The 26,745-nt window shown below is 49.3% G+C and overlaps 2 protein-coding genes and 1 long non-coding RNA gene across 3 annotated transcripts; 1 reads left to right on the top strand and 2 right to left on the bottom strand.

Moving 5' to 3' along the window:
• Positions 1-1,077: 1,077 nt before the first annotated feature.
• On the bottom strand, positions 1,078-20,067 carry C2CD2L (C2CD2 like; the record flags this gene model as incomplete). Its single annotated transcript, XM_082493756.1, has 14 exons — positions 1,078-1,749; positions 3,222-3,504; positions 4,011-4,144; positions 4,731-4,832; positions 6,112-6,283; positions 6,579-6,706; positions 7,281-7,345; positions 7,884-8,007; positions 8,173-8,290; positions 8,920-9,033; positions 9,910-10,020; positions 11,541-11,660; positions 12,150-12,245; positions 19,819-20,067. 14 exons carry the CDS (start codon positions 20,065-20,067, stop codon positions 1,529-1,531), a joined length of 2,037 nt encoding a protein of 678 aa, XP_082349882.1. The 3' UTR covers positions 1,078-1,528.
• A 754-nt stretch (positions 20,068-20,821) lies between these two features.
• Positions 20,822-26,105, top strand: DPAGT1 (dolichyl-phosphate N-acetylglucosaminephosphotransferase 1). Its single transcript, XM_082493757.1, has 9 exons — positions 20,822-21,110; positions 21,195-21,315; positions 21,395-21,608; positions 21,747-21,893; positions 22,022-22,106; positions 22,564-22,752; positions 23,383-23,470; positions 23,835-23,990; positions 24,676-26,105. Exons 1-9 carry the CDS (start codon positions 20,845-20,847, stop codon positions 24,739-24,741), a joined length of 1,332 nt encoding a protein of 443 aa, XP_082349883.1. The 5' UTR covers positions 20,822-20,844; the 3' UTR covers positions 24,742-26,105.
• LOC309680214 lies at positions 22,735-24,447 on the bottom strand. Its single transcript, XR_014269909.1, has 3 exons — positions 24,244-24,447; positions 23,801-24,026; positions 22,735-22,770 (listed from the first exon to the last, which is right to left on the bottom strand). It is a non-coding gene; the product is annotated as an uncharacterized lncRNA (long non-coding RNA).
• Positions 26,106-26,745: the final 640 nt, after the last annotated feature.

The raw sequence follows: 26,745 nt of genomic DNA, 5'->3' as shown, positions 1-26,745 counted from the left end.
AGAACAACTGCTTTTTCAGTTGGTCACATCCTGCATAAGGTGGGCTAACAGTCCCCACCTCGGGAGGTACTGCGACAAGAGATTAGAGCTAGTGAATCCAGCCAGGCCTAGGCAATTGCTCTTCGGTGACATTTTTCCTCCCCTTTGCCCTCTCTCCTTAACTCTACAACCCACAGGAGAGCAGGAGCTTCTGTTCAAACAGGCATGCTAGCAGGGCATGAGCATTTCTCCAAAGAGTGTCGTTACACTATCCAAACAGGGCCCCTGGGGATATTTGCAATGTGTCACGAGACTGGAAAACCGTTCATCTAGAAGGGCAGTTTCCTCCCACGCAAGGAGTCAATTTTCCCCTATGCACCTCTCCCTCTGCAAATACCCACTGTGGAAATGCCTACTGTTTGAACATGGTGGATCAGGTTTGCTAGAAGAAAGGAAATACCAGATGCAATCAAGAAAGGCTCCTTCTGCTACAGGAAACCCTTTCATCAGTGACAATATTCTTGCCTCTTTCCGCCATGTGGCTTCAGGCTCTGCATCAGACTGCCCTTTTTTTGCTAGCATCGCCCCATTCCTCGCTGTCCTTGGCGTGAGAACCACGGGAGTGCGAGAGGCCAGGCGCTCCACAGGTCCGGAGGATGGCCTGGCGCCCTGCCGGACACCCCCAAGGGAAAGGAAAGGATTCTGCTCATACAACAGCTGGTGCACATGTGAAGCACGGCCCCTTCCCCATTCAAGAACATGGATGCCGAAGGAGGGCTGGGTCATAGGGTGGCAGTGCTGACGGCAGCAACCAGATGTTTTTGCAAGGGCCTGGGCTTCTACAAAAACTTCCCAGTGGTTAAAAATTCCTTCTTCTTGAAAACTCCTTCCTTCATCAGTATAGCACAGAAAGCAGGCATCCCTCATCACTGTCCGAAACAGACTGTTCCAGCAGCAGAGCCGGGTGGAAAACCACAGCTTGTTCTCCTGACGGCTCACAGCCCAGGAATGCATCGCCCCGCATCACACCACACCTCAGTAAGGTTACAGCCTCTGCACCAAGCAGAAGCAATGAGTGCGTTTAGACGGCCAGCGAACACATCACTCACATTCGCTAGAAGAGCCGACCGAGGCTACATCCCACACTTCTTGGCAACGTAGCTAACCCGGTAGTTTCTCAATCGTTAACTTTAAAGGCTGCCACTTGAGAAGGCCCCTGGCTTTTCCAGGACGCACCCAGTGATGCCAGACAGCTACGCAGGCAGTTGCTTCTGCAGCTCCTGGGACTCCTGTGGGGATTAGCATGCCACCTGGATTTTCTGGGAGAGCACGTTGGGTATGACAGTCCAAGAAGCCTAAGCCAAGGCAGACGAGCAGCCTCAGCCTGTGTTCACCATCTCCGCTCCCCAAATGGCATAAAGCACTGGGGTGTCTTCCCTCAGCCAAGGTTGGAAGGAACTGGACAGCAGGTCACAGATACCGCGGAGTGGGAAGACAAGAGACTAGAAAAGGATCTCTGTGCAATGTTTCCAATAGGCTTCTCCCTCCTTCAGTTCTCACCTCCTGTTGTGCTATCGCTAGCTTTGGGTTTGGATTTAGACTTGAAGGAGAAGCGCTTGATGAGGCGGTGGGAGAAGCTGCCGGCTTTCTTCCTGGTGGTGGAGCTGGTGGTGACGTTGGATAAGTCATCGTGTGACTGGCTCAGGCCCGCTTCCTTCTGCTTGCTTCTTCTTCGGAAGATGAGCTTGGTACCACTCCGAAGAAAGCTAACTGCAGAGACACAAAGGAAGGAGATGGAAACCACATAGTATCCTGCTGTGATGAGTCTCAGGGGCAGTACCGTGCCCAGCCGCTCTCGGATGAGCGGCCAAGACCTCTTCCACCCCGAGCAGAGGAAGCGCACGGCAGGTCAGCAAATCCCAGCTTCCAGCTGCAAGGCAAAGTCTATGTTCATGATAGACTGCAGTATCAACAAGCTGCTTTGCTACGCATGCCGTCACGTGTCCCCTCTGCATCTCCTTCCTTTTGCAGAACAATGTTCTCCTTTCAGCAAAAGTGTGCGGAATTGTAATAGAAAGCTAAGACTCATGCAAATGGAAAACAAGTGAGAACGTCTGCACATGGAGACGCCAGGAGGAACACACAGCGGCGGGAAAAGGCCTCTCAGACTAGCCCATCTCAAGGGCACCCAGATTGGCAGGTCATCAAGCCCCCCCACCCCCCCTGGAACAACTGCTCGCAGTTTCACAAGATGCCCAAATCTGGAAACAAATAATAGCAACGGCCCTGGATGACTCACGCAGGCTGGACAGGATGGAGACACTGATTGCCATCATCCCCAAACGGGTGCAAAAATGCATATCCAAAACCTGCATGCCACACAAAAGATACAACAGTATTTCCTACAGAGGGGGCTTGCTTTCTGTTTTTTTCCTTCTCTTCCCTGCCCACCAAGTCTCTCAAGGATCTGGGCCACACACCTTTCTGCCTGCTGACATGCAAACAAGGGGCCAGCACAGTTCAAACTGTACCTGGTTGTACGAGGGTACAACCCCGCAAAACTCATCCCGCTCTGATATTCTGAGCAATTGAGATTTTGGCTTGCACTTGTTTATATAAGTTTGTAGCTAACTGAAACTGCAACGGCTACAGGCAGACAAATACAAGGTGCGCCATCTGCCTAACTGACACCAGCACGGAAAGTCCAGAACAGCAGCTTGGTCAGGGCAGGCTAGCTCCGTCTTTTAAATGCAGAGAGTTCGTGTGGACATCCTAAGGTACGACAGGTCAGAGGCACTAGCTACTTTGATGTTAATGGAGAAAGAGGGATGGCATTGAGGCCCGTACAATCCACACGGGTGGGCGGCCTCCATTTCTGTGCCAGAGAATACCGAATTCAGAGGAGGAATCATTACTATGGATGTGCGCCTGATCTGCGGACCCAGAGGCCAGGGAGCAAAAACAGGTTCTCGGCAACACACACACTGCACAGGGTTCCCATCTAAGAGAGCACAGAAACCAGAAAGGCCACAGGGATTGGACACCTGCAGATAGAGGAGTTTGGAACCGCTCCAGTGGGAAGCATAGAAGAGAGGCAGACTTTTCCAGGCTCCAGCAGAAGCCGCTCCTCTCCACACTGAAAGCCGGCTGCAGCCCCCATGCTCGGGCAGGGAACTTGGATGCCACTTTGTCCTCAAGTACAACAGGCTAACGTTAGCTTACGCCTAACGGTTCATCCTTACCTTTGTGATCTTTCAAGCTCCTGGTCTCAAGGGCTCCTGTGGAGCCAGTTTCAGACTCAACATCTTCCACCGATGGTCTCTCAGAGATGTCTGATCGCGTTGTCTCATCCAGCTCCTGACTGGCCCTTTGTCCCAATGGCGATGCTTCCAGCAGCTGTGATGATTCGGTAGAATTGTGCACCTGGTCAGCTGCGTGCTCTGCTGCAGAATCCCCGTATGCTGTGGCCTCCAGGGATGCAGCATAACCCAGAGAAAGTGCCATTTCATCTTGAGCAATAGGTACCTGGAGGGGGGTTACAAGGTCAGACAGACAGGAAGACAGGGTCTAAAGGAATTGCATTCATCTCCCTTCTTGCATCCACACCTACACGTTCTGATCACCAATGCTGGACAGCACTGATGCACAATTGTCACTCTTTTGCTGAAACATAGTGGAATATGGCCGATTCCAAAGCATTCTGCAGCACCTCCCTCACCCCCGTAGGCAAATCCAAGGAGAACTCCTTAGATTCTCCAGGAGGTTCCCAACGAGCTAAAGCAGCAACCTCCCTTTCAGCGGCTGCCCTTTGTGAACTCCCACTGCAGCTGCCCTGAAGACTGGCGAGGTACCTTTGAAACTCACTGAAAAGCAGCAGCAATCTGCAAGGAAGCAGTGAAAGGGTTCTGCCAAGCAAGTCATCTGTGCTGGAACCTTTCCACACTAATCCCTACAGGACAGGATGGATTCACACATGCATCCCTAGAAACAACCTCCCAGATTGGAAATGGAGCCCCCTAACTACCAGAGACCTTGGAAACTCCCGAGATGATCAGTGTGCTACGTTTTGTTGGGGTCTTCTTGGTGGGCTTGTTATTCGTCTCAGTTAGCTGCCTGATCGCCGTCTCAGCCACCGGATCCAAGCCGTTGGGCGTATGGCTATCCCCTGAGCACAAGAAAGATATCAACGCTTGAAGCGGCAACCTTCAGCATGGGCAAGGGGTCGCTTGCTGACCACGATGCTTGTAATAGGCAACTACATGTGCACGAAGGTAGAGAACAGAATTTATTACGGACTTGCCCAAATAAACCAAAGGAAGGAAGCTCCATAGAGTGCTCAGCTCTTTTAGGCACCTGAAAAGTTTGATTTCCCACCAGGCATGTCATCAAAATACCCTTCCCACTCAATTAAGACTTACAAAGACTGTCAAAAAACTGGCAAACTGTCAAAACAGCTGCAGTGCTCTGTCCCGGAGACAACCAAAGCCCCAGGTACAGGGTAAACAAAGCTCTTTCGGGTCCAGATAGCCCGGAAAGTTCTTGTCAAGCAGTGGAACACCCAGAGTCACAGACTGGATAGCCAAAGTGGAATTTATTTTACCTGCCCCCCACCCCACCTTCATTAGGCACTTGGACACCCTCTTCTGCAGTAAACGCAGATGAGTTCAGTGACCCGCATTAAGACTGCCACTCTCCAAGAAAGGCTAAAAAACAGTTGCTCCGATAAGAACCTTGGATTTCCAAGCACTTACGGCTACCGTTGGGCAAGGGGCTGCGAGGGCAGCTACTCTCCAAAAGCACTGTTGTCTTCTTTTCAGTCACTTCCACCTTGGAAGGTGACCTTGATGGTGAATCTTCACAGTGAAAGAGAGGCAGAGAGACAGAGACACCAGTAAGTGGACATGAAACTTAAGCAACTTCACTACTGTATCATGTCCCCCTATATGCACCCCCAAAAAGCCTCAAGTGCACATGGAAAGCCTGCAGAAGGTGGCTCCATGAGGCTTTGCGGCAGCAAAGTAGTAAGAAGCCTACTAGAAAAAGATGGGTGAAGCAGCCCCATCCTGAGACTGTGTTCATGCCGTTTACCAGCCCCACCTCATGGACTATCCAACACTACGTTCATCAGGATGTCGTACTGCAAGCACCACCAACCCTTAGTAAGCAAGGTCAACATGCTTTTGGCTCTACATTCAGTACATACAGCTTAACTTCTTTAGCAGTGAAGATAATAGAGGAGGAGTGGCAAAAGAGTGTCCAGTTCTGGGCCCTTCAGTTCAAGAAGGACAGAGAGCTGCTGGAGAGAGTCCAGCGTAGGGCAACTAAGATGATTAAGGGAGTGGAGCATCTCCCTTATGAGGAAAGACTGAGGGAGCTGGGTCTCTTTAGTTTGGAGAAGAGGAGACTGAGGGGTGATCTTATTAGCATTTATAAATATATAAAAGGGGAATGTCATGAGGATGGAGCCAGGCTCTTCTCAGTAGCAACCAATGATAGGACAAGGGGTAATGGATTCAAGCTGGAACACAAGAGGTTCCACTTAAATTTGAGAAGAAACTTCTTCTCAGTGAGGGTGACAGAGCACTGGAACAGGCTGCCCAGGGAGGTTGTGGAGTCTCCTTCTCTGGAGACATTCAAAACTCGCCTGGACGCCTTCCTGTGCAACCTCATCTAGGTGTTCCTGCTCCAACAGGGGGATTGGACTAGATGATCTTTTGAGGTCCCTTCCAATCCCTAGCATACTGTGATACTGTGAAAACGCTTAGCCTGACATCAGCAGAGGTTATGTGGCAGTATACACATTAGAGTCGGGACCTCCCACCACCAAAGGGTGTCAGAAAGGCTCATCCCTCTCTCGCCTCCCCCCAAACGCAGGGCTGCATTGGTTCCCTTCCCCAAGGCTACACATGAGTCTCCAGCCAGCCACAAGACGCAAAGGGAATGGCAACGACAGCTGCGTTCCCACCCAGAAGCCAAAAGCGCCACGCAAGGTGCAAGTCTGCAGCAACCACAACATACAATAGCTAAACAGTTTTGCTACTGCCTGCGTGAGCGGCCTAGGGAAGACCGTGGCTGAGTCTCCACCCCAATAGCAGCTACTCATACAAGATGCCTGTTGCGGGGCAGCCTCACCCAGTTTGCAGTCTGCCTTGGGCCGGGACTGAATCGTGGTGACAGTAGTCACGATGGTGCCGTCAGGCATGATAGTGCGGTCCATCTCCACCTTCTTAGTGGGGGTGATGCTGGTTCGCAGAGATGTGGCGTGCTGAGCATTCAAAGATGCAGGAGACTCCTGGAATAGCAGCTACAAAGAGTAAAGCAAGCTCAGAGAGGCTCTCCTCCTCCCATGTGGAAAGGCAGGCATTTGGGTGACAAAAGTTACTGCTCTGGGCACTGAGGAGCCATTCCCGCTACAATGTCGGTTGAATGGAGGGAGGCTCAGGGATCGAGGGCAAGGCAGCACCTCTCCTTGGCCTAAGGATCTGCCAGTCCCCTGCAACAAGCCCAGGCTTAATCATTCTTGTCTCCAGCTAGAGGCTTACATTGTGAACACTTCTGGAGCCCGTGTTTATGCCAAGCATACGGAGTCCTGAGCTCACCTCTAATATAATAGTAGCTTCAGCTGCCAGTGACTGCCCAGCTCCTGGGGCCAGCAAGCAGACCTGTCTCCCAGATGGTTGTTTGCCCACAGAATCAAGCAAAAGCGTGGCATGTGCCAGCAGCACATCTGTGAGAAGGAACAAGAAAACAGAACACACCACATGACCTCAGCACCTCAGATGTGTCCCAGGCAACCCTGTGGGCCAACGAAGCAGATCCCCGTGACTCCCAGGTTTGAGGTGGGGAGGGGGTGGGCAGTGCTCCTCTGCTCCTCTTTACCAATGCAAAAATCAGCTCCCTTAAAGAGGTGGCTCTTGCGTGGCATCCATCAAAAATAGGTGCTGCACTAAGACCCTGACCAAGTACAAATGAACAGAGTTAAGAGCCTCCTGCAACATTCCTCTGATATCCAGGGGCAAGTCCCTGCGTTCCTCTCCCCGCTTTGGAGTGGAGACGGGCAGGCCACGGGAACCTCCTGAGTACCAAAAAGGACAGAGTAGGCGTGTTTCACTAGGAAGAGGAGACTTCAGAGTTATTTCATGCAGTCAGAGGCTCACATAAAGTTGGATATGAAAAATCCTTTGCAGTGTTCATCACACATCACACTGACACAGAACTACCACAGGCTCAAAGCACAGGAGTTCCCTTAGGCATTTTTGTCTCCCCATCTTACAATCCGTCTTACAGCTGCCTCTACTCACTTCCACCTCCGTCACTGTTCCCCAGCACCTGTAGCTTCAGCTCCTTACTTCTAGGTCCCAACTCCCTGTTGAAACAGAAAAAGATGGGCTGGTATTAGGCAATCTTTGCAAAACAGTCACGGAGCAGGCAACCCCATTCTCTATGTTCCCTCCCTCAAATCTCACATGCCTTGTCACTTTTTCCAAAGCTCCAGTACACCTGTGCTACAGTGGAGGACACAAGGGGCAGCAAACTCCGGTTCATGTCCCCTGCAAGGCTGTGTAGACTGCCAGGGAAAGGTGAGAGGGCGATCTGTCTGGAAGGCCGAGATCTACACTCCAGGCCTTCTGCACCTGCTGCTCCCACACGCTGCCCACAATCGGCACTTCTGCCCACCCAGTTAAAACACGGAGCATCCAGGGAAGCGGGAAATATGTATGCAAGCTGGGTCAAATTGCCAGAATTGGCAGCCCAGCACGCAGGCAGCCCAAAGACATGCTGCCCTGCAAGCACAGACTTCACGTCTGCGCCAACCACATCAGTTACTGCAGTGTGGTACTGACACCCAGAGACTGTGCCAGTCTGCCTCTGCTGTGCCAGCCAGAATGAGGGAAGACACTTACAGAAAGAGCTCCTCATTCCACTCCATCTCTGCTGCAGCACCGGCACTGCCAGCTGTCACCGGCCTCGTCCGCTTCTGCTGCGGGGGGCTGTCTAGCTCTGCCATGCAGCATATCACCCCAACTCCTGCAACAGAGGGACAGAGCACATATGTGCGCTCATCAACATGAGGCAACGGCTTAGTGAACATATGCCCCTCTTTTTCATTCAAACCCACCCAAAACATCCACTCGCTCCAATCTCACCACCTGCGCGCTTGCCCCTGCAGATGAGCAATGTTTTCACGCTTACCTCCCTTCCCCTGGCAGCCCAAGTTCAGCACTCGAAGATTCCGGAGCAACAGCTTAGAACCCAGAGGGGCTGCTGCTACTCCGGACGGGGACTCTCGAGTCAACTTATTGCTGGGTACCTGAGGAATGACGAGAGCGAGACCGATGCCTTTATCGTTCACTCGCCAGCAGACAGCAGCAAGATGCATGATGTTTGTCCTTGCATCTACTAAGTAGCTCCTCACACCAACATGGGGGAATACCCACAGAGCCATCAGGAGATGCTGCAGGTTCCCCAAGCTATCGACCTCTGGTGGGTCCCCACGTTAATTCAGATGGGAAATGTAAGGCAGACAGGAAAAGAGACAGACAAGGCCACATTTGCTGGCTGCCAGACGGACAACTGAAGGTGACAAACATGGACCATTCCATGCCTGTAAAGGCTGCCCTGGATGGCGCCTTGGTGTTCAGAGCAACAGAGAGACTGCCAAAAGAGAGATGGGTCTCAGGCAGTCCAGCTCCACCTCAACTCAACTGGCACTCAGTGTTCATGAAACACATACAAACAGAGCTGCCTTTCAGAGCACTTTCTAATTATCCCTACTCCCCGTGCCACAGTACCCCAACTCTTATGACAGCACAGGCCAGGATGCAGCTGTCGCCCAGAAGCGAGTCTCAGCACTTGGATTCCTGCCTGACCCTCAGCCCTCAGAAGCGCCTCGGCGCACAGTGTTTGAGGCACAAGAATGACACAAGGAGAGAGCCTTACCGCACCGGCTTCAGCGGTGCAGGCCTTCAGATTCACAGTCATGGCTGGCTGCGTGCTGACAATGGTATCCTCGATCAGATCCTTTATGGTGGACAGATCCGCTCTCCCTTCATTCTTCTCTCCGCAAATCAAAGAGGAAATGCAGGAAAGTCATGACGGGGCACATCTATTTTCTCCTTATACAGCTCCAACTGCCTCTTGAGCCTCTAAGATGCTAAACGGTCTTTCTGCAGGTAATAAGCCTCCCAGGTACTCTTCCCATATCCTGTACTTGCTCTCCCCAGTGCTTAAAGCTTCTGTGTAACAGCTGCACGCAAATGTAAATTGTCTAAATGAGACAAACTAAGCCTTTACATCTGTAGCCTCCCAGTCACAAATTTTGACAGTACACCTTTTACAGTTTGCCACATCCTCATCACCTCATGAGATGGTACTACCACACTTTTGGGAGAACAGCCAAATTCCTACATCTACTCAGGATAAACCAACAAGAATATCAATAAAACAAACAAATCAACGAACCTATTTGGATCACAGAAGCGCAAGCACCCCCGCATTCAGCTTGTTAAACCTCTAATACCCACAGGTTCTGCACAGTAACCTCTCAAAAAAATAAAAAAAACAACCCAAACAGAAAACCCCAAACAAACCAACCTAGCTCATTTTGCAGCTCTACATCTGACAACAGCAAGAAGATCTACATAGACAGAAAGCCTTTTTTTGCTACGCAGGCTCCCATTCAGCTGTTACATCCAACTCAGACAACAGATGTCGGAACTGCTTTGGCCCTCTTCAGGATGCGCTGTTTTGACAGAGCTGAGCTAGTACTGATTCGAGGGCAAAAGAATTCCCTCCCTCGCCCTGAAGGGCCAGGACATCGAGTTACCAATCCCTCCATTCCGCAGCAGCCCTCCTCCTGGCTCAGCGGTATTTCTGCCCCTCCCACCCTTCCCGCCATGCGAGTCCAGCCTCACACTAGTTGCTGCTCACCTCGCGAAGCTGAAGTCTTGGAAGAACCGAAAGGTTCAATTCTGGTCTGTCCTTGAACATCCATGACACCAGAAGACCTTCATTCTGTATCTCCTCCAAGTGGATCTCCACCTGGCCCAGAACAAATACCCATAGTCAAGAACAGTTTCTCTTCCCATTAGGTGCTTGTCACCCTACTTCAAACTCAGCAACTGAAAGGCCTTCACACCACTGCAACAATAAGAGACAGAACTTAAGAACACAGGTGGTCCTGGGCCTATGGGAAGAAGCAGCTGCAAAAGCCTTATCGCTCCATAGCAAGATCTGGCTTCCTCACTGCCTTTGGATGCCCAGGTGCCATCAGAGGGAAAAACGATAAGTTATTTCTTTTGCTGAAGAAAAAGCCAGCAGGACAATGAGAAAGAGCAACTTGGGCACTGACATGGGATATTTACTGAGCTACATCAATGAACCACTGCCAAACCTAAGCATGGCCATTTGTAAATTAGCAACGCATCTCTAGGAGATCATCCTCAGATTGAAAACTCATCCAGGTCACCAACAGTCTGCAACAGCAAACCAGACTGTACACCCATCCCATAGTTCAGTTGAAAAGTTGCACACCCATACAGCTGAAAGGCATCAGTAATGCAACAGAACCACCCAGGAAGAACTCCTGGCCCAATATCTTTGGTAAAAACAGGGGAATGACAACAGTTGCCACCCACAACTAGACAGGCTAAATACTGGGGGGGGGGGAGAGAGAAAGAGAAAGAGAGAGGAAGGAGGAGGGGGGGAGCTATTTAAACGACCACAGAATGGAGGCGCAAAACCAAACTGGGATGATCCAATAAATGTAGGTCGAAAATTTTAAGAGAGCTTCTGAGAGCAAAGGGGTTCTAGGACAACCTTCCAACGGCAACACCTGCAATTGCATGGGATTGGCTTCTGCTACCATAGAATTATTTCTAATTTTGCCATGTCTCCCTATAGTGCAAACAAGCGCACAGTCTCCAAGCAAGATACTGTCTCCAGCGTCAAGCCCTTCTTCGTGATGGGAACAAAATCATATTCCAGAGAAGCAAATCCATCCGCAAAGTGACTATGAAGTTATCACCCATTGCAATTTCACAAAGCTTGTGTTGTGGAAGAAGCATCTCCGCTATTCAACACACTGGAAAAAAAATCTGTATCACACTTGCAAATATATTAAGGGGAGCACTGACATGCAAACCACTCCGCACCGAGGATTTCTTTTTCACACCAACAACCAGGACACCACTATAATTATACATAAGGACAGGATGCATCTTTCCCTATCCCTCACACCATGAGGCGAATTGAACTCTGGGGACCTTTTGCTTTTTAAACACACACTTAAAAACACAGTGTAGAACACTACCACACCTCACATCTCCCTGGGTTTTGTTACAGCAACGTGACATAGCCAAGACCTGCAGAACAAGACTCCAAAAATGGGACTCAGCACCCAGATCAGGAATATTTGCCAACCCGCCAAACGTTAGTGATAGCATGCTGCTTCTTCCGGCAAAATGCAGCTTTCATTTACACTAAATCAGGCCCTCCTTTCTATACTGGCATGGGGCTGGGTCAAAGAACAAGTTAAATGGCTAACTTTCTACAACTCTTACCTGAGCCTGCAGCACAGCTAAAGTGACATGATAGGTGTCCACAGAAACAGCAACGGGGGACTGCTGTGTAACAGAGACAGGGAATTTCACAGCTTCAGCAGACAGATGGCAGTATAGCACCTGGAGAGAAAAGGAAGGAGCCGAGTTTATATCCTTGGCGAGAGGCGGCCGTGCGATGGCAAAACCTCTAAAAGCAGTAGGCAAGGTTGACCCCTCGTGGCAGGAAAGAAAAGGTTTACTCCCAGACACAGTTCTGCACCGTGAACCTGCCATTTCAGACTCCATACGTGAAGCAGGAAAGACATATTGGTGACAGGAGCTCTCTTCTCCTCTCCACTGTAGGACCCCGATTTTCGGGCTCCGCATCCATACGCCCCAGCTCCACCAAAACATCTGCCCCCGGGGCTCTCCCAGAGCTCACCAACGCCCAGTCCCAGAGCTGCAATCGTGCAAGCCCATCGACAGGCCTCTGAACTCAACAACAGACTGCACCCAAAACTTCCCTGGTTCCACCGTCCCTATCACGCAGGCCTCTGCAATCTCTGTAGAACACACTGTCAGTCAACGGAGAAACCCCACACCATACAATTCAGAACAGCAAAGCCTTACCATGCTGTGGTCCGACTGTCCCTTGCACATCACGCGACTTATATTTGCGGTTGGTGGTAACTGAGGACCCTCTTCAAATGTGATCTGCACTGAACTCTACAAAAAGAGAACTCTGTTAGTTCCCAATGGTCAAGGTATCCCAGGCAGTTTCAAAGAGGACGAACGATTCTGCTGTGGGGTCCCAGAGACACTCTGGTTCGTTTCCATGAATCCAGCCGGCATGCAGAACCATCACACGCTACAATTCTACCCACCTTGACTTGTCCATACAGAGAAAGGACGTGAGGTTTCCAGTCAAGGCTTAGACTCAGAAACACAACATTAATTTCAGACAGGCAAGCCCAAATTGTTCTGGATAGCAGTCAACTATAAGTGAAATGCGTTAACTCTTCTTCGTTGCAGAAGCTTTGCTGTTTCTCCTTTCTCTCTTGCTGCTCTGTGCTAATCCTGCCCCAAGTAAACCAAAAAAAAAAACAATCAACACCACCAAAATCCACCCTCAGCATATGGTACATCAGCTCCTGTGCTTGACTTGTTCCCTTCCCCCCCCCCCTCCCGGTTTACTAGTTTACAATCTCCACTGTGCAAGCATCCCTGTTCTTGGTTTGACAATTTCCCCACATAACAGGACTAGTCCTCTACAGAGGACCCTTCTCCATAAATACAAGACCAAGATCAAGAGTTCTGAGTGTCCCTGCATGAAACCTATCCCTCAAAGATTCCCTTTGCTCACAAGGGGCAAAAAGAGCAAGCAAGCAGGCAAGCAAGCACAAGAACAAGACCGTTTGCCAAGCTGCTTGTGTTTTAGGGACAGGATGACCAAGAGGGAGGATAAAGGTGTGGGAAACTGCACTCTCTTTCTCAAGTGAATTAGACTGTATGCCGCCACAGACGGACCCAGGTGACAGGCAGAAGTGAGGTGGAAGGGGCTCTCAGACACTAAACTGGCATGCATACTACAACCTGAAGAGCCGCTTGCCCATCAAAAACTAGTCTGGACACATACCCTCCTCTCAACGCAGACATGAGGCAGCTCTGTCAGTGACCAAACTTCAAAACTAAAAGACTCAATGGAGAAACAAGTCAGATCACTCCCTGCTGCTTCACACCAGTAATGCCTGCTATTTCTTCTTCTCGCAAGCCTCCTCCACCAGAGCAGTATGTTCAGCCACCCAGGTCACCCAGATTATCGGATCAGCCCTTTCTCTCTGTGTCCAGAACCTCTGCCCAATGAGTCAAGCATATAATCACCAGCAGCAAGCTGTTGCCCTGTTGTTCCCAATACATCAGTCTCACTGAACTGGGAGGCACTGGTCAACTTCAAAAGATCTCATTACTCAGCCCACTCAAAATGAAATGCACGCACAAGGTAGCATGAATCTAACGCCAAGGCAGGGAGGAAACACAGAGGAAAAAACAAAACGAGGAGGGTAGTGTGTGCTTGAGAGGCATCTCAATTCCTTTCAAATCTTTGCACCATTTTAAGACAAGTAACTTGAAATCCAAATAGAAAATATGAAATACCAGCTGCTAACATTTAAAGATCTATGAAGAAAAACTGCCACCTTGTGACTGAAGCTGCTCTCTTGACTACCAGGGACAAGAATGAGACACTGCTGGGAGGCGGACTCACCCTCATCTGCTCACTGCTGTCTCCCTCGCATCATGCTCCTAGCAGAATCTAACTGAATTCAGATGCTGGTGTGCTTTGACCATGAATGCGCTCCTTTAAAGGTCCCACCAGGTGTGTTACATTCTCATGTTCGCCATGATTCAGAAACATGAGGAAACGTGGGCAAATCTAGACCTGAACGAGATTAGGACATATTCTTCTAAAATTCACCAAGCTGAAAGAAGCCATGTAGAAACAACAAAACCACAGAAGGAAACAGACTATCAAGAGGGAAGCAACCGCACAGCATTCCTCCAGGACTAGGACTCTGGAACGCTAGCCTCCTTCTATTATCCTTTTATGGCAAACCATGAGACTTCTACCCCAGTTTCGGCATTTTCCTTTCCCTTTCTTGGGACTATGCACAGGGGAAAATGAGCCAGCCCACCCAGAAGATGGTAGATAGTTCTTGAACACGCAACCAAGACAGGAATCTATGGTTTGTCCCCAGCTACACCAGCGAGCCCATGGAAGCAGGCTTATAAATCTGAGGGCCGAGACCCTCCACCATTCTGCATCCATGCCGAGAGCCTGATGTACTCACAACCACCTGCTCCTCCACGATAATTAATCCTAGCTTTGTAGAGCTGCATTTCTGCATGGCTTTGTCAGCTGACACAGGTAAAATGAAAATAAATGTGACAGCAAAGGAGCTAAGAATAAGTCTACCCAAGAGAAAGTGAGATCTCTTGCTTCTAAGTGTAAATCTATCCCTGACTTCCCTCGGGACTTGGGAGGAGAGCAGGGGTAGAGTCAGACTGGGAGAGGAGAAGGAACTGCTGTCTGTTGCGATGAGTGCTATCCGGCCTTACATGCCTTCCCTTGACAAGATGCAAGAATAATTTCATAGGAGACAGGGACTTGGGGGAGAGGGGGGAAGGGGCACAGGGGAATGCTTTTTATGACAAGGCTAGTGCATTTTCAATTACAGAATTCCCATCAATTCTAAACCGAGGTTTACCTGAACACCACAATGCTCCACAAAAAAAGAAGACTCAGCTTCTCCTTCAAGATTTCGGCAGATGGAAGGACTATCCTTTACGAACTTCATTACAACAAGAAAACAAAAAAACCCTAACACACCCCCAGCCCAGAACAAGTCTCCTATTCTGCAGTCTTCAAAAAGTGCACATGGACTACACGGAGAAGACTGTAGTCAACTTGAGGCTCACTTCACCCAATTGCACTGAACTTTTAAAAGACGACCGGAGGAGTATTGTCTTAAAAAAAAAAAAATTCAATTATAGTCAGAACTTTCATATTATTAAGTCCCCACTCTCTTCTCATTTGGCAGCCCCCTAGATCATTTGAAAACACAATTTCTCAGGGCACGCAATGAAAACTTACTCAGTCTTGCAGTATGTTAGCAAAGTTAGACTGAGACTAAAACCGTCTTACTACTTCTTCTACTGGTACAGTCTTCTGATGCCACAGGCTGTAACATGGAAGTTCTCATGTAAGTCAGTGAAGAGTTCCTTAGCAGAACACATCTTGCAAAAGCTCAGTACCGAAGCACTAACTAAAAGACAAAATGCTAATTTTCAGTTGTTTTATCGCCTGACACAGCAATACCTGCATTATAAAGGATAGTTGCGAGTCTATGTGAAATGTTGCAACATTTCAATATGGATCACCAAGTTTAGATGCGACTGAAATCATTACAGAAATAAGTTATCTTGAACAGCAACTACATATCTCTGTGGCTTTGCATGCATTACTTGGATTCAGCGCCCACACTAAGTCTTCCACCTCCATCCCCATTTGAAGACCGTGCCATTTCTTCTGTGTGTCTGAAAGAATTTCCATGTCTTCCAAGGCTCAAGGAGGAAACACTAGCAAAAATATCACTGTTATCTCTTTCCCAGTTCAACATGATCAGTCACTTTATCCTTTTTTATGAGGAATGAGAGGCTGAGTGCTGGAATTCTGCGGCTCAAAAGCAAGGCATTGGCAGGAACGGGATGCCTGAGGGGCAGAAGAAAAGGGTCTGACGGGGTATTTTCCCCAGTTAAAGAGATGTAAGTAGCTCCTGATCTTACTCAGAATCCCACGTAAGACACAGCCCCCTAGGAAAACCACCAGGCCTCACTTCAGAGAAGAACTTGTAGACTCGGCAACTCACTGCAACAATGCCACTTTCTGAGTAGACGTGCTCCAGACAAGAAGCAACTGCAGCAGAAACTGAAGTGTGGCCCTCTAGGGACCTCTGTGGCATTTCAGTCATCACCTAATCTTCACCTTACAGGAGTTCTAAATTCTGGAATTTAGAAATTCAGGTCTTTTTGTGAGAATCTGAGCAATTCAGTTCATGAAGAGCGCAACGTATCAGATATGGACACCTGCTGACACTTGACCACCACGACCATGGGACCGTGGTGTTCTGACAAAGAGGGGCAGGACAGAGAGGGTGCGGTTCTATGGGTGGAAGCACTTTGCAAACATTCTCGCCTTTCTTTAGTCCCTTGCTGAGTCCTCCCTCCAAAAAGGGAAGGCCTTTGCCTGTGTGTGCTCCATCCCAGAGAACAGCCCTCAACTTTCCCCATCAGGTGTTGAAAAGAGAGGAAGCAGTTGATGCGGTTTGCCCTACACAAGCCACTGTACTGAGCCAACAGCAGGGGGGCCACTAAGCATCACTCATGACAGCAGGTCCCCTCAATACGATATGCACCATATATCAGAATGAACTTACTTTCAGTCACAAGAGAAAGAGTTGGCTTTGAGAGTTCAACACCAGCAGGATCTGCAGGGTTTCAACTTCTGTACAATAAATCAGTTGAGCATATCCAACACTCAGAAGTTTTTCACAGCAAAAAGGACCGCTTTTTCAGGATGTGGGTCTCAGGTTCAACACTGCCGCTGGCTATCTGCATGACCAGCGGAAGGCGGGGAGGAGAAGGGAGGAAGGAATGGAGGCAGGCAGCAGGAAAAACTTTAGCAGCTGACACGTTAAACAACAGATCGAGTTTCTTATGTGTTACCCAGTGTAACTGTCAAGAGCATAATCTTACAGTACATAATCTAGTCGCATTTAGTTCCAAACAAAAGATTCAGCTGCAACAACCTGTAGCAGGTAGTCCCACAGCCACCTTATACAGCACCACCCTCTCATTCTTCTTGTACCTCGTCCGGTAAGATCAAGAACATAACCTGGTTAGTACTCACTAGGCTACTACTCATAATCAGTCCTACCTTCTCTCAGAGGAGTCAGGCTCGCACCCTGGACTCCTCCTGCCCTCGGTATACTGAAGGGACTGTTTTCTAACTCCCTTGGAGTACGATAGAGGTTTCTCATTCCAAGTAACTAGTAAAAGAAATGGGATGTGAACACTACAACAGGGATAGTTATTCCTCCCCCCTCCGCCCCCCTGAAAATTTCTTACGGGCACCTTATCATTCTCTCAGTCATCAACAACTAAGTGCAGGCAATTGATGACATTAAAGGAAATGAAAAAAAAAAAACCAAAAAAAAAACCACACAAAGAATCAACAGAGAAGAAATGGCTGAACTCACAAAAGCAGGCACAGCTTATGGTTTTACGGTTCACTTGATCTTTAACTGCATCTAGCAGATCAGCTGCACCTTTGGGGAAACACCCATTTTTCCACAAACCTCTTGGGAACAGAGCACTTGATCTCTTGAAAACCCATCAGAGGATAAGCTCATCCCAAAACCAACAAACAACTTTGAGTACTCCATCCTTTGACACCATCAGAGACTGGACAGGGATACAAACATCCACTCCCATTTTCTAATGCTAGCCAGCTAGAACTAGGGCAGCAAAGAGAGATTGGGTGCTGCTACACTTCTGTTAAAAAGGACAATTTCACTTACTGCAAGTATCAACAAAGGAAAAACTATACAAACCTTTCCATTTCAATCTAACATTTGATGAGTCAATCTAACAAGGCAAAGGAGGAGGTGAGAAGTCATGCCACGCATAGAGCAGACAGAACTTCAGGAGGGAAAGCAAAAGACAACGCAATGGAAAAATGGGGGGGGGTGGGGGGGTGGAGTTCTTTCTTCAAAAGGAAAACAATAAAAACTAGCTGGGGAGCATCAGTGAGACAGGCCCAAGGAATCAAATCTGTCCAAAACCATGTCAATAAGCAACACCCTGCTTTAGGAGCAGGGCATCTGACACACCTCAAGACAGGAAGATGCAACATACATAAGACAAGCACTTAAGATAGTAACGTTTGGAAGAAGTCAATTCCCTGATCCATCTGTAAGAGGCAGAAGATATAATTCAGCAGGTAAAAACATCAGCCGGGTAACAGAGGTCCGCAATCCTACACAGACAGCCCATCTGCATGCAGACCTGCACAATACTTGCATAGTCTGATTCTATGTATTTCTTATGAGAACAAAACTTGCCTTGAGACACACTGCTCTTCCCAGTAGTAACACTCAACCATGTCAACCTCATAGAAGTGACAGACAACAAAGCCTCCCAGAAATCTCACCGTTCCCACACAGCCAACACAGGGGGTACCGGGATCAGGTAGTACCAGCTATGGCTTTCTTTACAAAACCCGTAACAATCTGTGCTTGAAATCCACATTACCTGGTCTTAGGTGACTTCATACACCCTTTCAAAAGGAGCGGTGGACATCATTATTGTTAAATACTCTCTGCCCTATGCTTGACGGCAGTAAAACAAAATCATTCCCAGTCCCAGGCTGGAAGAGGAATGCAAAAGTGGCTCATTACATGCAAATATCCCACTCCAGTAATTTTATACTTCCTAATGCCAGGAGGCAACCATCATCTGAAAGTAATCACAGCCCTTGCTCTGCAATTTGCAGGAGATCATTTGATTAAATCCTTTCAGAAAGGGTTCCGGTCTGCGACAATTAAGGACTACCAAACTTCAAGAACGTCACGCTTAACCTACACAATTAAGATTTGTTCTGTCTTGTGCAGTTACTTTCAAATGCAACTGCTTAACAAGCCTTATTAACCCTTCCGCTCTCAAGGTGCCAGACAACACTATCTACATTAACCAGGAAAAGTAAAAGGCAAAACTGAACCGCCCCATACTAATGCTAATGAAGTTAAGCCCTCCTTCGGTCAAATTGCAGAGGGCACTCATTCAAGTTCTGCAGCCTTTATTCAAATGGTTGTATGTAAAAGGACTTCCCCAAAAAAAGACGGGTACCGTGCAGGCAACAAGCAACAAACCCAAGCATTTATTCCTAAGTCGCCTGCCTCAAAGATCCAATTCCTTCATCGTATCCCAGCAAGTTATTATCAGCGGATTATGCCAAGGCAAATGACAACACAGAGAAACAAAGAGCTACAGAAGGTATGCTGGAAACACTGCTGTGCAAACATTCCCAAAGAAGCCAAAGTCACGATATCACCTATAGGCTCAGACTTCATGAAGCTTATTACTTTGATGCACCTGACAATGGTTGGAGGCAGGTGGATATAATTTCGCATTCCTCCCCACTGTCACCAATCGCCTGATTTTGTCCACGTGGTTGTGCTGCACAGGAGAGATCCGCTGTTCTATCCTGCCTCTAGCCCAGAATTTAATTCATTTTGTCAAAGGGGGAGAGACCTTTCCAATCTTGTTGGAAAACTCAAACACAAGTTTGCATCGCATTCTTCAGGACTTGAATTTCCTTTTCTTCAAACACATTAGCTTCACGCCAACCTTTTTTGGCTCTTGATTTTCCCCACGCAACTTAACAGAAAGGCTCCCCCTTCCCGTTCACACGACAGCAAAGTAAGACAAGGTTGTGGGAGGCTTTGGACCGCAGCTTTTGTGGGCAGAAGCCCCTGCCCTGCAAGCCGCTGTGCAGCTCTTTCCATATGCGATCAGCGAGGCCTATTCTCCTTCGTGAACTCCAAAACTACAACGGTAACGCCGAGAGACCGAGGAGAATAAACACCAGAAGCGGGCAAGGCCCGGCAGCGCCCGGCCAGGCAGGCCTCCCCGCAGCCCGCGAACAAAGAAGCCGCCGCCGCCGCCCGCCCGGGCCCTGCCGTACCCCGTGCCGGCGCGCCTGGCTGTTGAGGGCTCGCACCCAGGCCCGCTGCCACTGCTCCCGCAGGGACCGGAGGGCGAGCAGCGCGGCGAGCAGCGCTCGGGCCCCGGCCTCTTCCGACGCTGCCGCCCCGCGCCGCCGCGGCGGCCGCAGGGCAGCGGACCGCCAGTACTGGAGCAGCCAGGCCGCGACGGTGAGCAGCGAGGCGGCGAAGAGCAGCACCAGCGCTGCCCAGCCTGGATCCGGCCCCATGGCGACTTCAGGACGGGCCGGCGGGCGGGCCGCGGCCCGGCCGCTGCCGCCTCCTTCAGGGAGGCGCCTGCGCACAACCCCGCCCCGCCCCGCGCGCGGCGCCTCCTTCCGGCGCTGGGGCGCCCCCTGGCAGCCCGGCGGGCCCTCCCCCTCGGCCCCGGGGCCCCCCTCCTCGGCTCACCGGCGATGGAACATCCGCGGGCGTTTTTCGTTCTTGATCTTCTGGGATCGTAACAGAGTTAACGTTTTGGTCCCTTTGTAAAAGAAACTAAAGAGATGCATCGTCTGCTGCTCTCCTGAAAGCCTGTAAAACGGCAGCAAACAAACCACGCTCAGGACGCTGTTCTCACCAGGGTGACAGCTGCTGCTCTCCACAAAAGCATGAAGACATTACATTGACAGAGGCCACGTCCAAACATGAAATTTAACTTTGTATTCCTAAATGCATTTACACTGTAATATAATCAGAGGTGCGAGAAGAATGCCTTAACAACAGTTTTAGAGTGGCAAGGAGGTCTTTTTTCCCCCCAAAGGCAGTTCAGTTTCAGTCACCCTAAAACTATAGATAAGCTCTGAGAAACTCAAAGCTTGCGGTGTGGAGAACCTTCCCCTGGTCTTTTTATCCAGTAGCTCGGGGGTTAAAGTACTATGCCAGACAGCAGGTAATGAATTCTCGGGGTTAAAGGATTTAAGCTGTACTATTTTATGCGAACGCCCGCCAGCGCCGCGCTACGGCCCCGCCAGGGCCAAAGATGGCAGCTCCCGCCAGGGCCAAAGATGGCCGCCCGCGCATCCGGTACATCCTCTCTAGCATCCGTCTGGAAACAGGCGGCGGGAGGCGCCCGGCCCCGCTCCGCGCCCTTGGCAGGGGCAGCGCCCGCCGCAGCCATGGCGGCCTGGCCCGCCGTCCCGCTCCTTATCAACCTCGGCGGGTCGCTGCTGGGCTTCGCGGCCACGCTGACGCTGATCCCGGCCTTCAAGGACCGCTTCCTCGCTGCCCGGCTCTTCGGCGAAGACCTCAACAAGGCCTCACGGCAGCCCGTGTGAGTAGCGCTGCCCCGCCGGACCGGCGGCGGCCCCGGGCCCGCGACCGGCCGCGCTGACTCCCCGCCTTACCTCCCTTCCAGCCCCGAAGCGCAGGGCGTAATCAGCGGGGCCGTGTTCCTGATCATCCTCTTCTGCTTCATCCCCGTGCCCTTCCTGAGGTGCTTCGTGGAGGAGCAGTGCGCGGCCTTTCCACACGACGAGGTGAGGCGGGTGGGGAGCACGGTGGACACCGGCAGGGTGCGGCCACCCGGTAACCAAGGTCCCTTTCTCTGTCCCGCAGTTCGTGGAGCTCATCGGTTCGCTCCTCGCCATCTGCTGCATGATTTTCCTGGGCTTTGCAGACGACGTGCTGAACCTGCGCTGGCGCCACAAGCTCCTTCTGCCCACCATGGCTTCCCTCCCGCTGCTGATGGTTTACTTCACCAGCTTCGGCAACACGACCATTGTGGTGCCGAAGCCCTTCCGGGTGCTGCTGGGCATGCACTTGGACCTGGGTAAGTCCTGAATCCCCACAAGCCACCGAAAACTCAAGGTAATGGATCCTCAAAGCAGGAAGCGAGAGCTTGGGTGAATCGGAGTGGGGCTTGCTTCACCTGTGAATACTAAAGTGCTCGGCTGGCTCTGATCTGCAGGTATCCTCTACTACGCGTACATGGGCATGCTCGCAGTGTTCTGCACTAACGCCATCAACATCCTCGCTGGAATTAACGGAATTGAGGCAGGGCAGTCGCTGGTGATAGCTGCTTCCATTATCGTATTCAACATTGTGGAGTTAAATGGTGAGGAAGATAACATGGAGGTTTGCGGGTGCAAAAGCAAAGGGAGATAGAATCCTAGATTTCTGATATTACTGAAAAATCAACCAATCCTGTCTTATCGCAGACACATTTTTTCTTTTTTTCTATAGGCGATTATCGAGATGATCACATTTTTTCTCTCTACTTCATGATTCCCTTTTTTTTTACCACGCTGGGGCTGTTTTACCACAACTGGTAAGAGGATAGACCCTCAGAGTTTCTTCGGAAACACCCTTTCCCTTTACTTTCTCCCTTTTTAAACAAAGCCACTTACTGATGTGCAGGTGGGATGCTGGAGCGTAGACAGGCTTCTTGTCGGAACCAGAAAAGCCAAGAACCGACAAAGCGTTGATGCACTGGTAGCTTTTCTTTTTATTAGAACAATTCCAATCACGCCAGCTCACCAAAATGCACAGAATACGCTCCCTCATGTGTCTCGCTGGCCATATTTTCATACTGTATTCTCTGTGGGTCCCGGTCCCACAGTTCTTAGCATAAATACCTGCAACTGTTGTTTTTACTGTGTAGATCTGCTGCAGTTCCCTCTTGGCCCCTAACTTGCCGTGTAGGAATACATTCAGTGGTTATAAAATCATTTTTCCAGCAGCAGCCATCATGACAGACCTGTGCTTTTCTGCCCTGTGGATTGCAGGTACCCATCTCGAGTGTTCGTTGGGGACACCTTCTGCTACTTTGCCGGCATGACCTTCGCTGTGGTGGGGATCTTGGGGCACTTCAGCAAAACAATGCTGCTTTTTTTCATCCCGCAAGTGCTCAACTTCCTCTACTCATTGCCTCAACTCTTCCACATCATTCCTTGTCCCCGTCACCGGCTGCCGAGGTAACGTACCCAAGTGACCTATAATGGTACCACAGGTTGTTCCTTTTATCTCCAGCGCCAGCTGAGAAAGATGGTGGTAGATGCTCTTTTTAAAAGCCGCCCAAGTGTGTTTTATAGTTATAAGTTAGCTGGCTCACTCTGCCAGCTATAGTCGAGTCATACAGTAGAGGTTTCTCAAAGTAGTTAACTTTTCTGAGCACCCCACCCTCCCAGATAGAGAAGAGTGAGTTTTAGTAACATTAGAATATGATTATTCTCAGCTCTAAGACTGAGAGAAATTGATACAGGCCGCTTTTAATGGTGTTGCAGTGGGGTCTGCTAAGATTTCGTAGTAGTGAGCATTCTGTGGCATTATGCCATATCAGTCGTTGTGTCTGCAGATGTTAGATTCTTCTAAAACTATACAGCTTTATGTGTATATTTGGGCTGCAGTGGGGAAGAATCTCCTCCTGACTCTGCCCAATCTGAGGGACTTGGTATCGGCAGCTGCTATTAAGGGTACTGGATCATTCCTGCTTTTGCCGCCACGGGATTTCTTTCTCAACTACTCAGCTATGCCTCTAAGTCTGCTTACATAGGGCTCACCGTCTCCTTGCTCTATCTGGACTAAAATTTTAATGTTTCTTTTAGGCTCAATCCTGGTACAGGGAAGTTGGAAATGAGTTACTCCAAATTCAAAACTAAGAGCCTCTCTACCCTCGGAACATACATTCTGAAGGTAATATCTGGAAAACATTCAAAATCCAGATGGATTTTGAGGCAGTGATCAAATGCAAGAGGAACAGGATGGGAGGGAATCTAAAACTTCTAGGTTCACTAGTTCCTTCTGGATTTGAGCCAGGAAATAAATAGTCTGCTTAGTCCGTCACCATTCCTCGCAGTCACTCAATTGTGTTGATAATCAGTCTTTCAGAATAACCATGTGTAGCAGTGCCCCAGGACCATCATGAGCCTGTCCTGTCTTTTTTGTAAGAGCATGAACCAGACTTCAGGGATGGTACAGCAAAAGGGATCTTGAGCAAAACCAGCCACTGAGTGCCAAACTTACCTGGTGAAATAGCATGCAATATTTCTTTCCCCAGGCAGTCAAGATCTTGCACATAGTAGATGTGAAGAGTGGAATGGATGAAGATGGCGAATACACCGAGTGCAATAATATGACACTTATTAACTTCGTTATAAAGTTGCTTGGACCCACCCACGAGCGAAATCTCACGCTCCTGTTGCTACTCATTCAGGTCAGGCAAATGGTTCCTCCAGTCGAAAGGTGTACTCTGCAATAGAAATGGATCCGAATCGGTCTCGAGAGTTTCAAGGGGAAAGGGGGAAGTAAAGTATCATGCTTTTTACACAAAATGCAGTTGAGCTGTGGAACTTGTGGAGAATTGGAGGTCTACACAGCTCAAGAAGGAAACAGATCCCCCCCTCCTGGAGACCGAACAGGGCTTAGGCAGACTACATAGGGGCTGGGAGACGATGGGGAGTACGTACTGCTTGGTCTTGAGCACAGTCACAGCAGAGAAGTCTTGGCAGTGCCTTCTTGTAAGGATGCTGAATCGTAGCTTTGACCTGCAGTAGTTTATATTACAAACCATAGGGATAACGGTATAATACAGGCTCCTTAAGAAGGAAAGTGTTGTTCCCAACTGTTCATCTCGTCCGCTTGTTCTCACAATGTGACTGCGCAGGCACATGCAGAAATCCCCCACAGATAGCTACGATTCTCAGAGAAAGAACGAAGGGCTTTGCCTAGGCTTCTGCCTTTCATCTTTCTATATCTAAAACCGTTAGCCCAAATGTTGTTATTTAGTGAAATGATGCATGCTCGAAAGCCTAGCAAATCCATCTAGAAAGGAGGAATCTGCCAGCCTGTAAGCTGTTTCCCACTACAATGTTTTCATTGTCTGTCTTATTTGTACCTAGGTCCTGGGCAGTGTGATTGCATTTTCAATCCGATACCAACTAGTGCGCTTGTTTTATGATGTCTGACTGGGCTGCCAGGAGCAGGGGAAAGAGTTGTACCTGCCAGTCAATTTTCTTCAATTGCTGACCAAATGATTCAACTGATCTTACTATCCGGCCCTCAAGAACCTCAGGACACCTGCCAAAATGGAAGCAACTACTCTGCGTGGGCCAGTCTTGAACTGTAATCTTTTTTTTTTTTTTTTTTTGTACACAGAAGGCTTTTGTCAAATTCTGCTGACAGAAAAGATTCACTGCTACTTGGTAGGACATCGTAGTTACTGGGAATACCTTTCAGAAGGGAAGTGAGTGACCCAAATGTTTACTCACAGCACTTAGGGACAGTGGGAAAGATGAAATCTCTGTGCATCTAACAAGCATGTTACTGTTCCCTGAGAGAGAGTAACAGGACCTTCAATTTCAGTCAGACTCTGTACAGCAGAACAAGTAAACCAGAATACTCTCCTGGCTTCTCCAATCCTGTCTTTGGTCCACGGACACAGAGTAACGTGTTATAAACCATACCCAAAACTCAGAGCGCTCTGAGAATAAAATATCTCATGGTACCCTTTCCCCTTCAGTGCTTTGCCTCAAGAATATCAACACGCAGTGAAACTAGTTTACACAGTACATCCCTGTGGCCTTCTACCCTGCTAGGGGACTGATCCTTTCTGCAGTAGACTCCCTCCTCTTTCACAGCTACCGGGAATGTTCCCGACGAAGGGCTTTCATTTCTGAACAGCTTTATCGTCTGCCTTCCTGCCTTCCTTCGTGGAACAGGATGTGTCTGGAACCGCCTAGCAGAGATATCCTTGCCTCACAGAGGGCATCAGTAAAAGCCTTTGATTAACATGGAACTAAGACCCTGCAGGCTGCAATTACCTTTTTCTCAAATACAAATCGTTATTTATGTAGCAGTATCTGGCACCATAGTTCACCACAGAATTGCTGCCTGCCTGACAGAAAGAAACCTTAAGAGCCATCGGAGTACCAGGTTAAAGACTCTGCACAAGAATAACAGGAGTGAAAAGCAAAACAATGCAACAGCAAAGACAAGGACACCGAGATGGGTGACAATAGAAGTTGCTGAGTCCCATACCTTAGTAGACACAAGGCTGCTGTGCTTCCATGCACCCCAGTCCAGCCAGTAGCAAGGCTGGGAATGTGTTCCCAGTAGGCGAAAATGCACACATTCAGCAACACTGATCAACACAGAAAATACATGGCACTCAAATGTGAATGGTACAAGTGGCTGAGTCTTCTTCCTCTTCTCCAGCTGATCAGTTTGGAAGGCTGCTAGTAGAGTATATTGATATAAACGCATAGATGTACACACACAAACCCTTTCAGGAGAAGTCCTTAAACACCCATTTGGTCCAGTAACTATATCTGCTGGATTTCCTGGTACCGAGGCATATGAACAGCCGAGCACCACAGTACTACTCTACCTGCTCTTACTCAAATCTTCTCACCTAGAGAGAAGATAGAAATTAATCTCTGCTAGCTGATCCAGATGTATGGCCTTCCAGCAGCCAACTCTGAGACGCCCGCCCCGTTTTCTCCAGTAAACTGGCTTAGACCGACCTCCGGTAAGCAACCTGCTGACTCCAATCTCTCCCATACCTGGTCCTGGATACCTGGCTCCAAAGCCTATTATCCCACTTGCTCATTAGTGATCACACTGCTGGCATTCCACCCTAGCCTGGTCCCCCATCTGCACATGCGCCAGTCTTTCCATTTGCTAGTACCACAAATACACTGGCCCCATGACCTGATGCTGGTTTGCTGCGCTTAGCCCTCCAGACATACGTATGCGCACAGGGTCAACAGGCCCCTCATGCTGGGAGGGCGGGGAGAGAGAGTGCGAAATAGGGTTTAGTAAGACCCTATCTTTGCAGACTGCAGAGATAAAGGCTATCACTCTGCAACGTGTTCACACTTCACCCCACTTCTCATTCCACGTTCCCATGTTTCTTCCTCCCAGTCCACTTTGGCTTCTTCCCCATCTTTGGTGCTTCCCTTACACAACCC

The sequence above is a fragment of the Vanellus vanellus genome (assembly GCF_965231255.1).
Source record: "Vanellus vanellus genome assembly, chromosome: 21".
NCBI classification, from domain to species: Eukaryota; Metazoa; Chordata; class Aves; order Charadriiformes; family Charadriidae; genus Vanellus; species Vanellus vanellus.
Note: the sequence above shows the minus strand (reverse complement) of the source record. Positions and strands in the feature narration are given on the sequence as shown.

Excerpts from the sequence above, each read along its gene's own strand:
- DPAGT1 (XM_082493757.1), top strand. The coding sequence starts at position 20,845 with ATGGCCGCCCGCGCATCCGGTACATCCTCTCTAGCATCCGTCTGGAAA. Across the intron at positions 21,609-21,746 it reads GGGCATGCACTTGGACCTGG|GTATCCTCTACTACGCGTAC; the intron begins GTAAGTCCTGAA and ends TCTGATCTGCAG. Across the intron at positions 21,894-22,021 it reads CAACATTGTGGAGTTAAATG|GCGATTATCGAGATGATCAC; the intron begins GTGAGGAAGATA and ends TTTTTTCTATAG.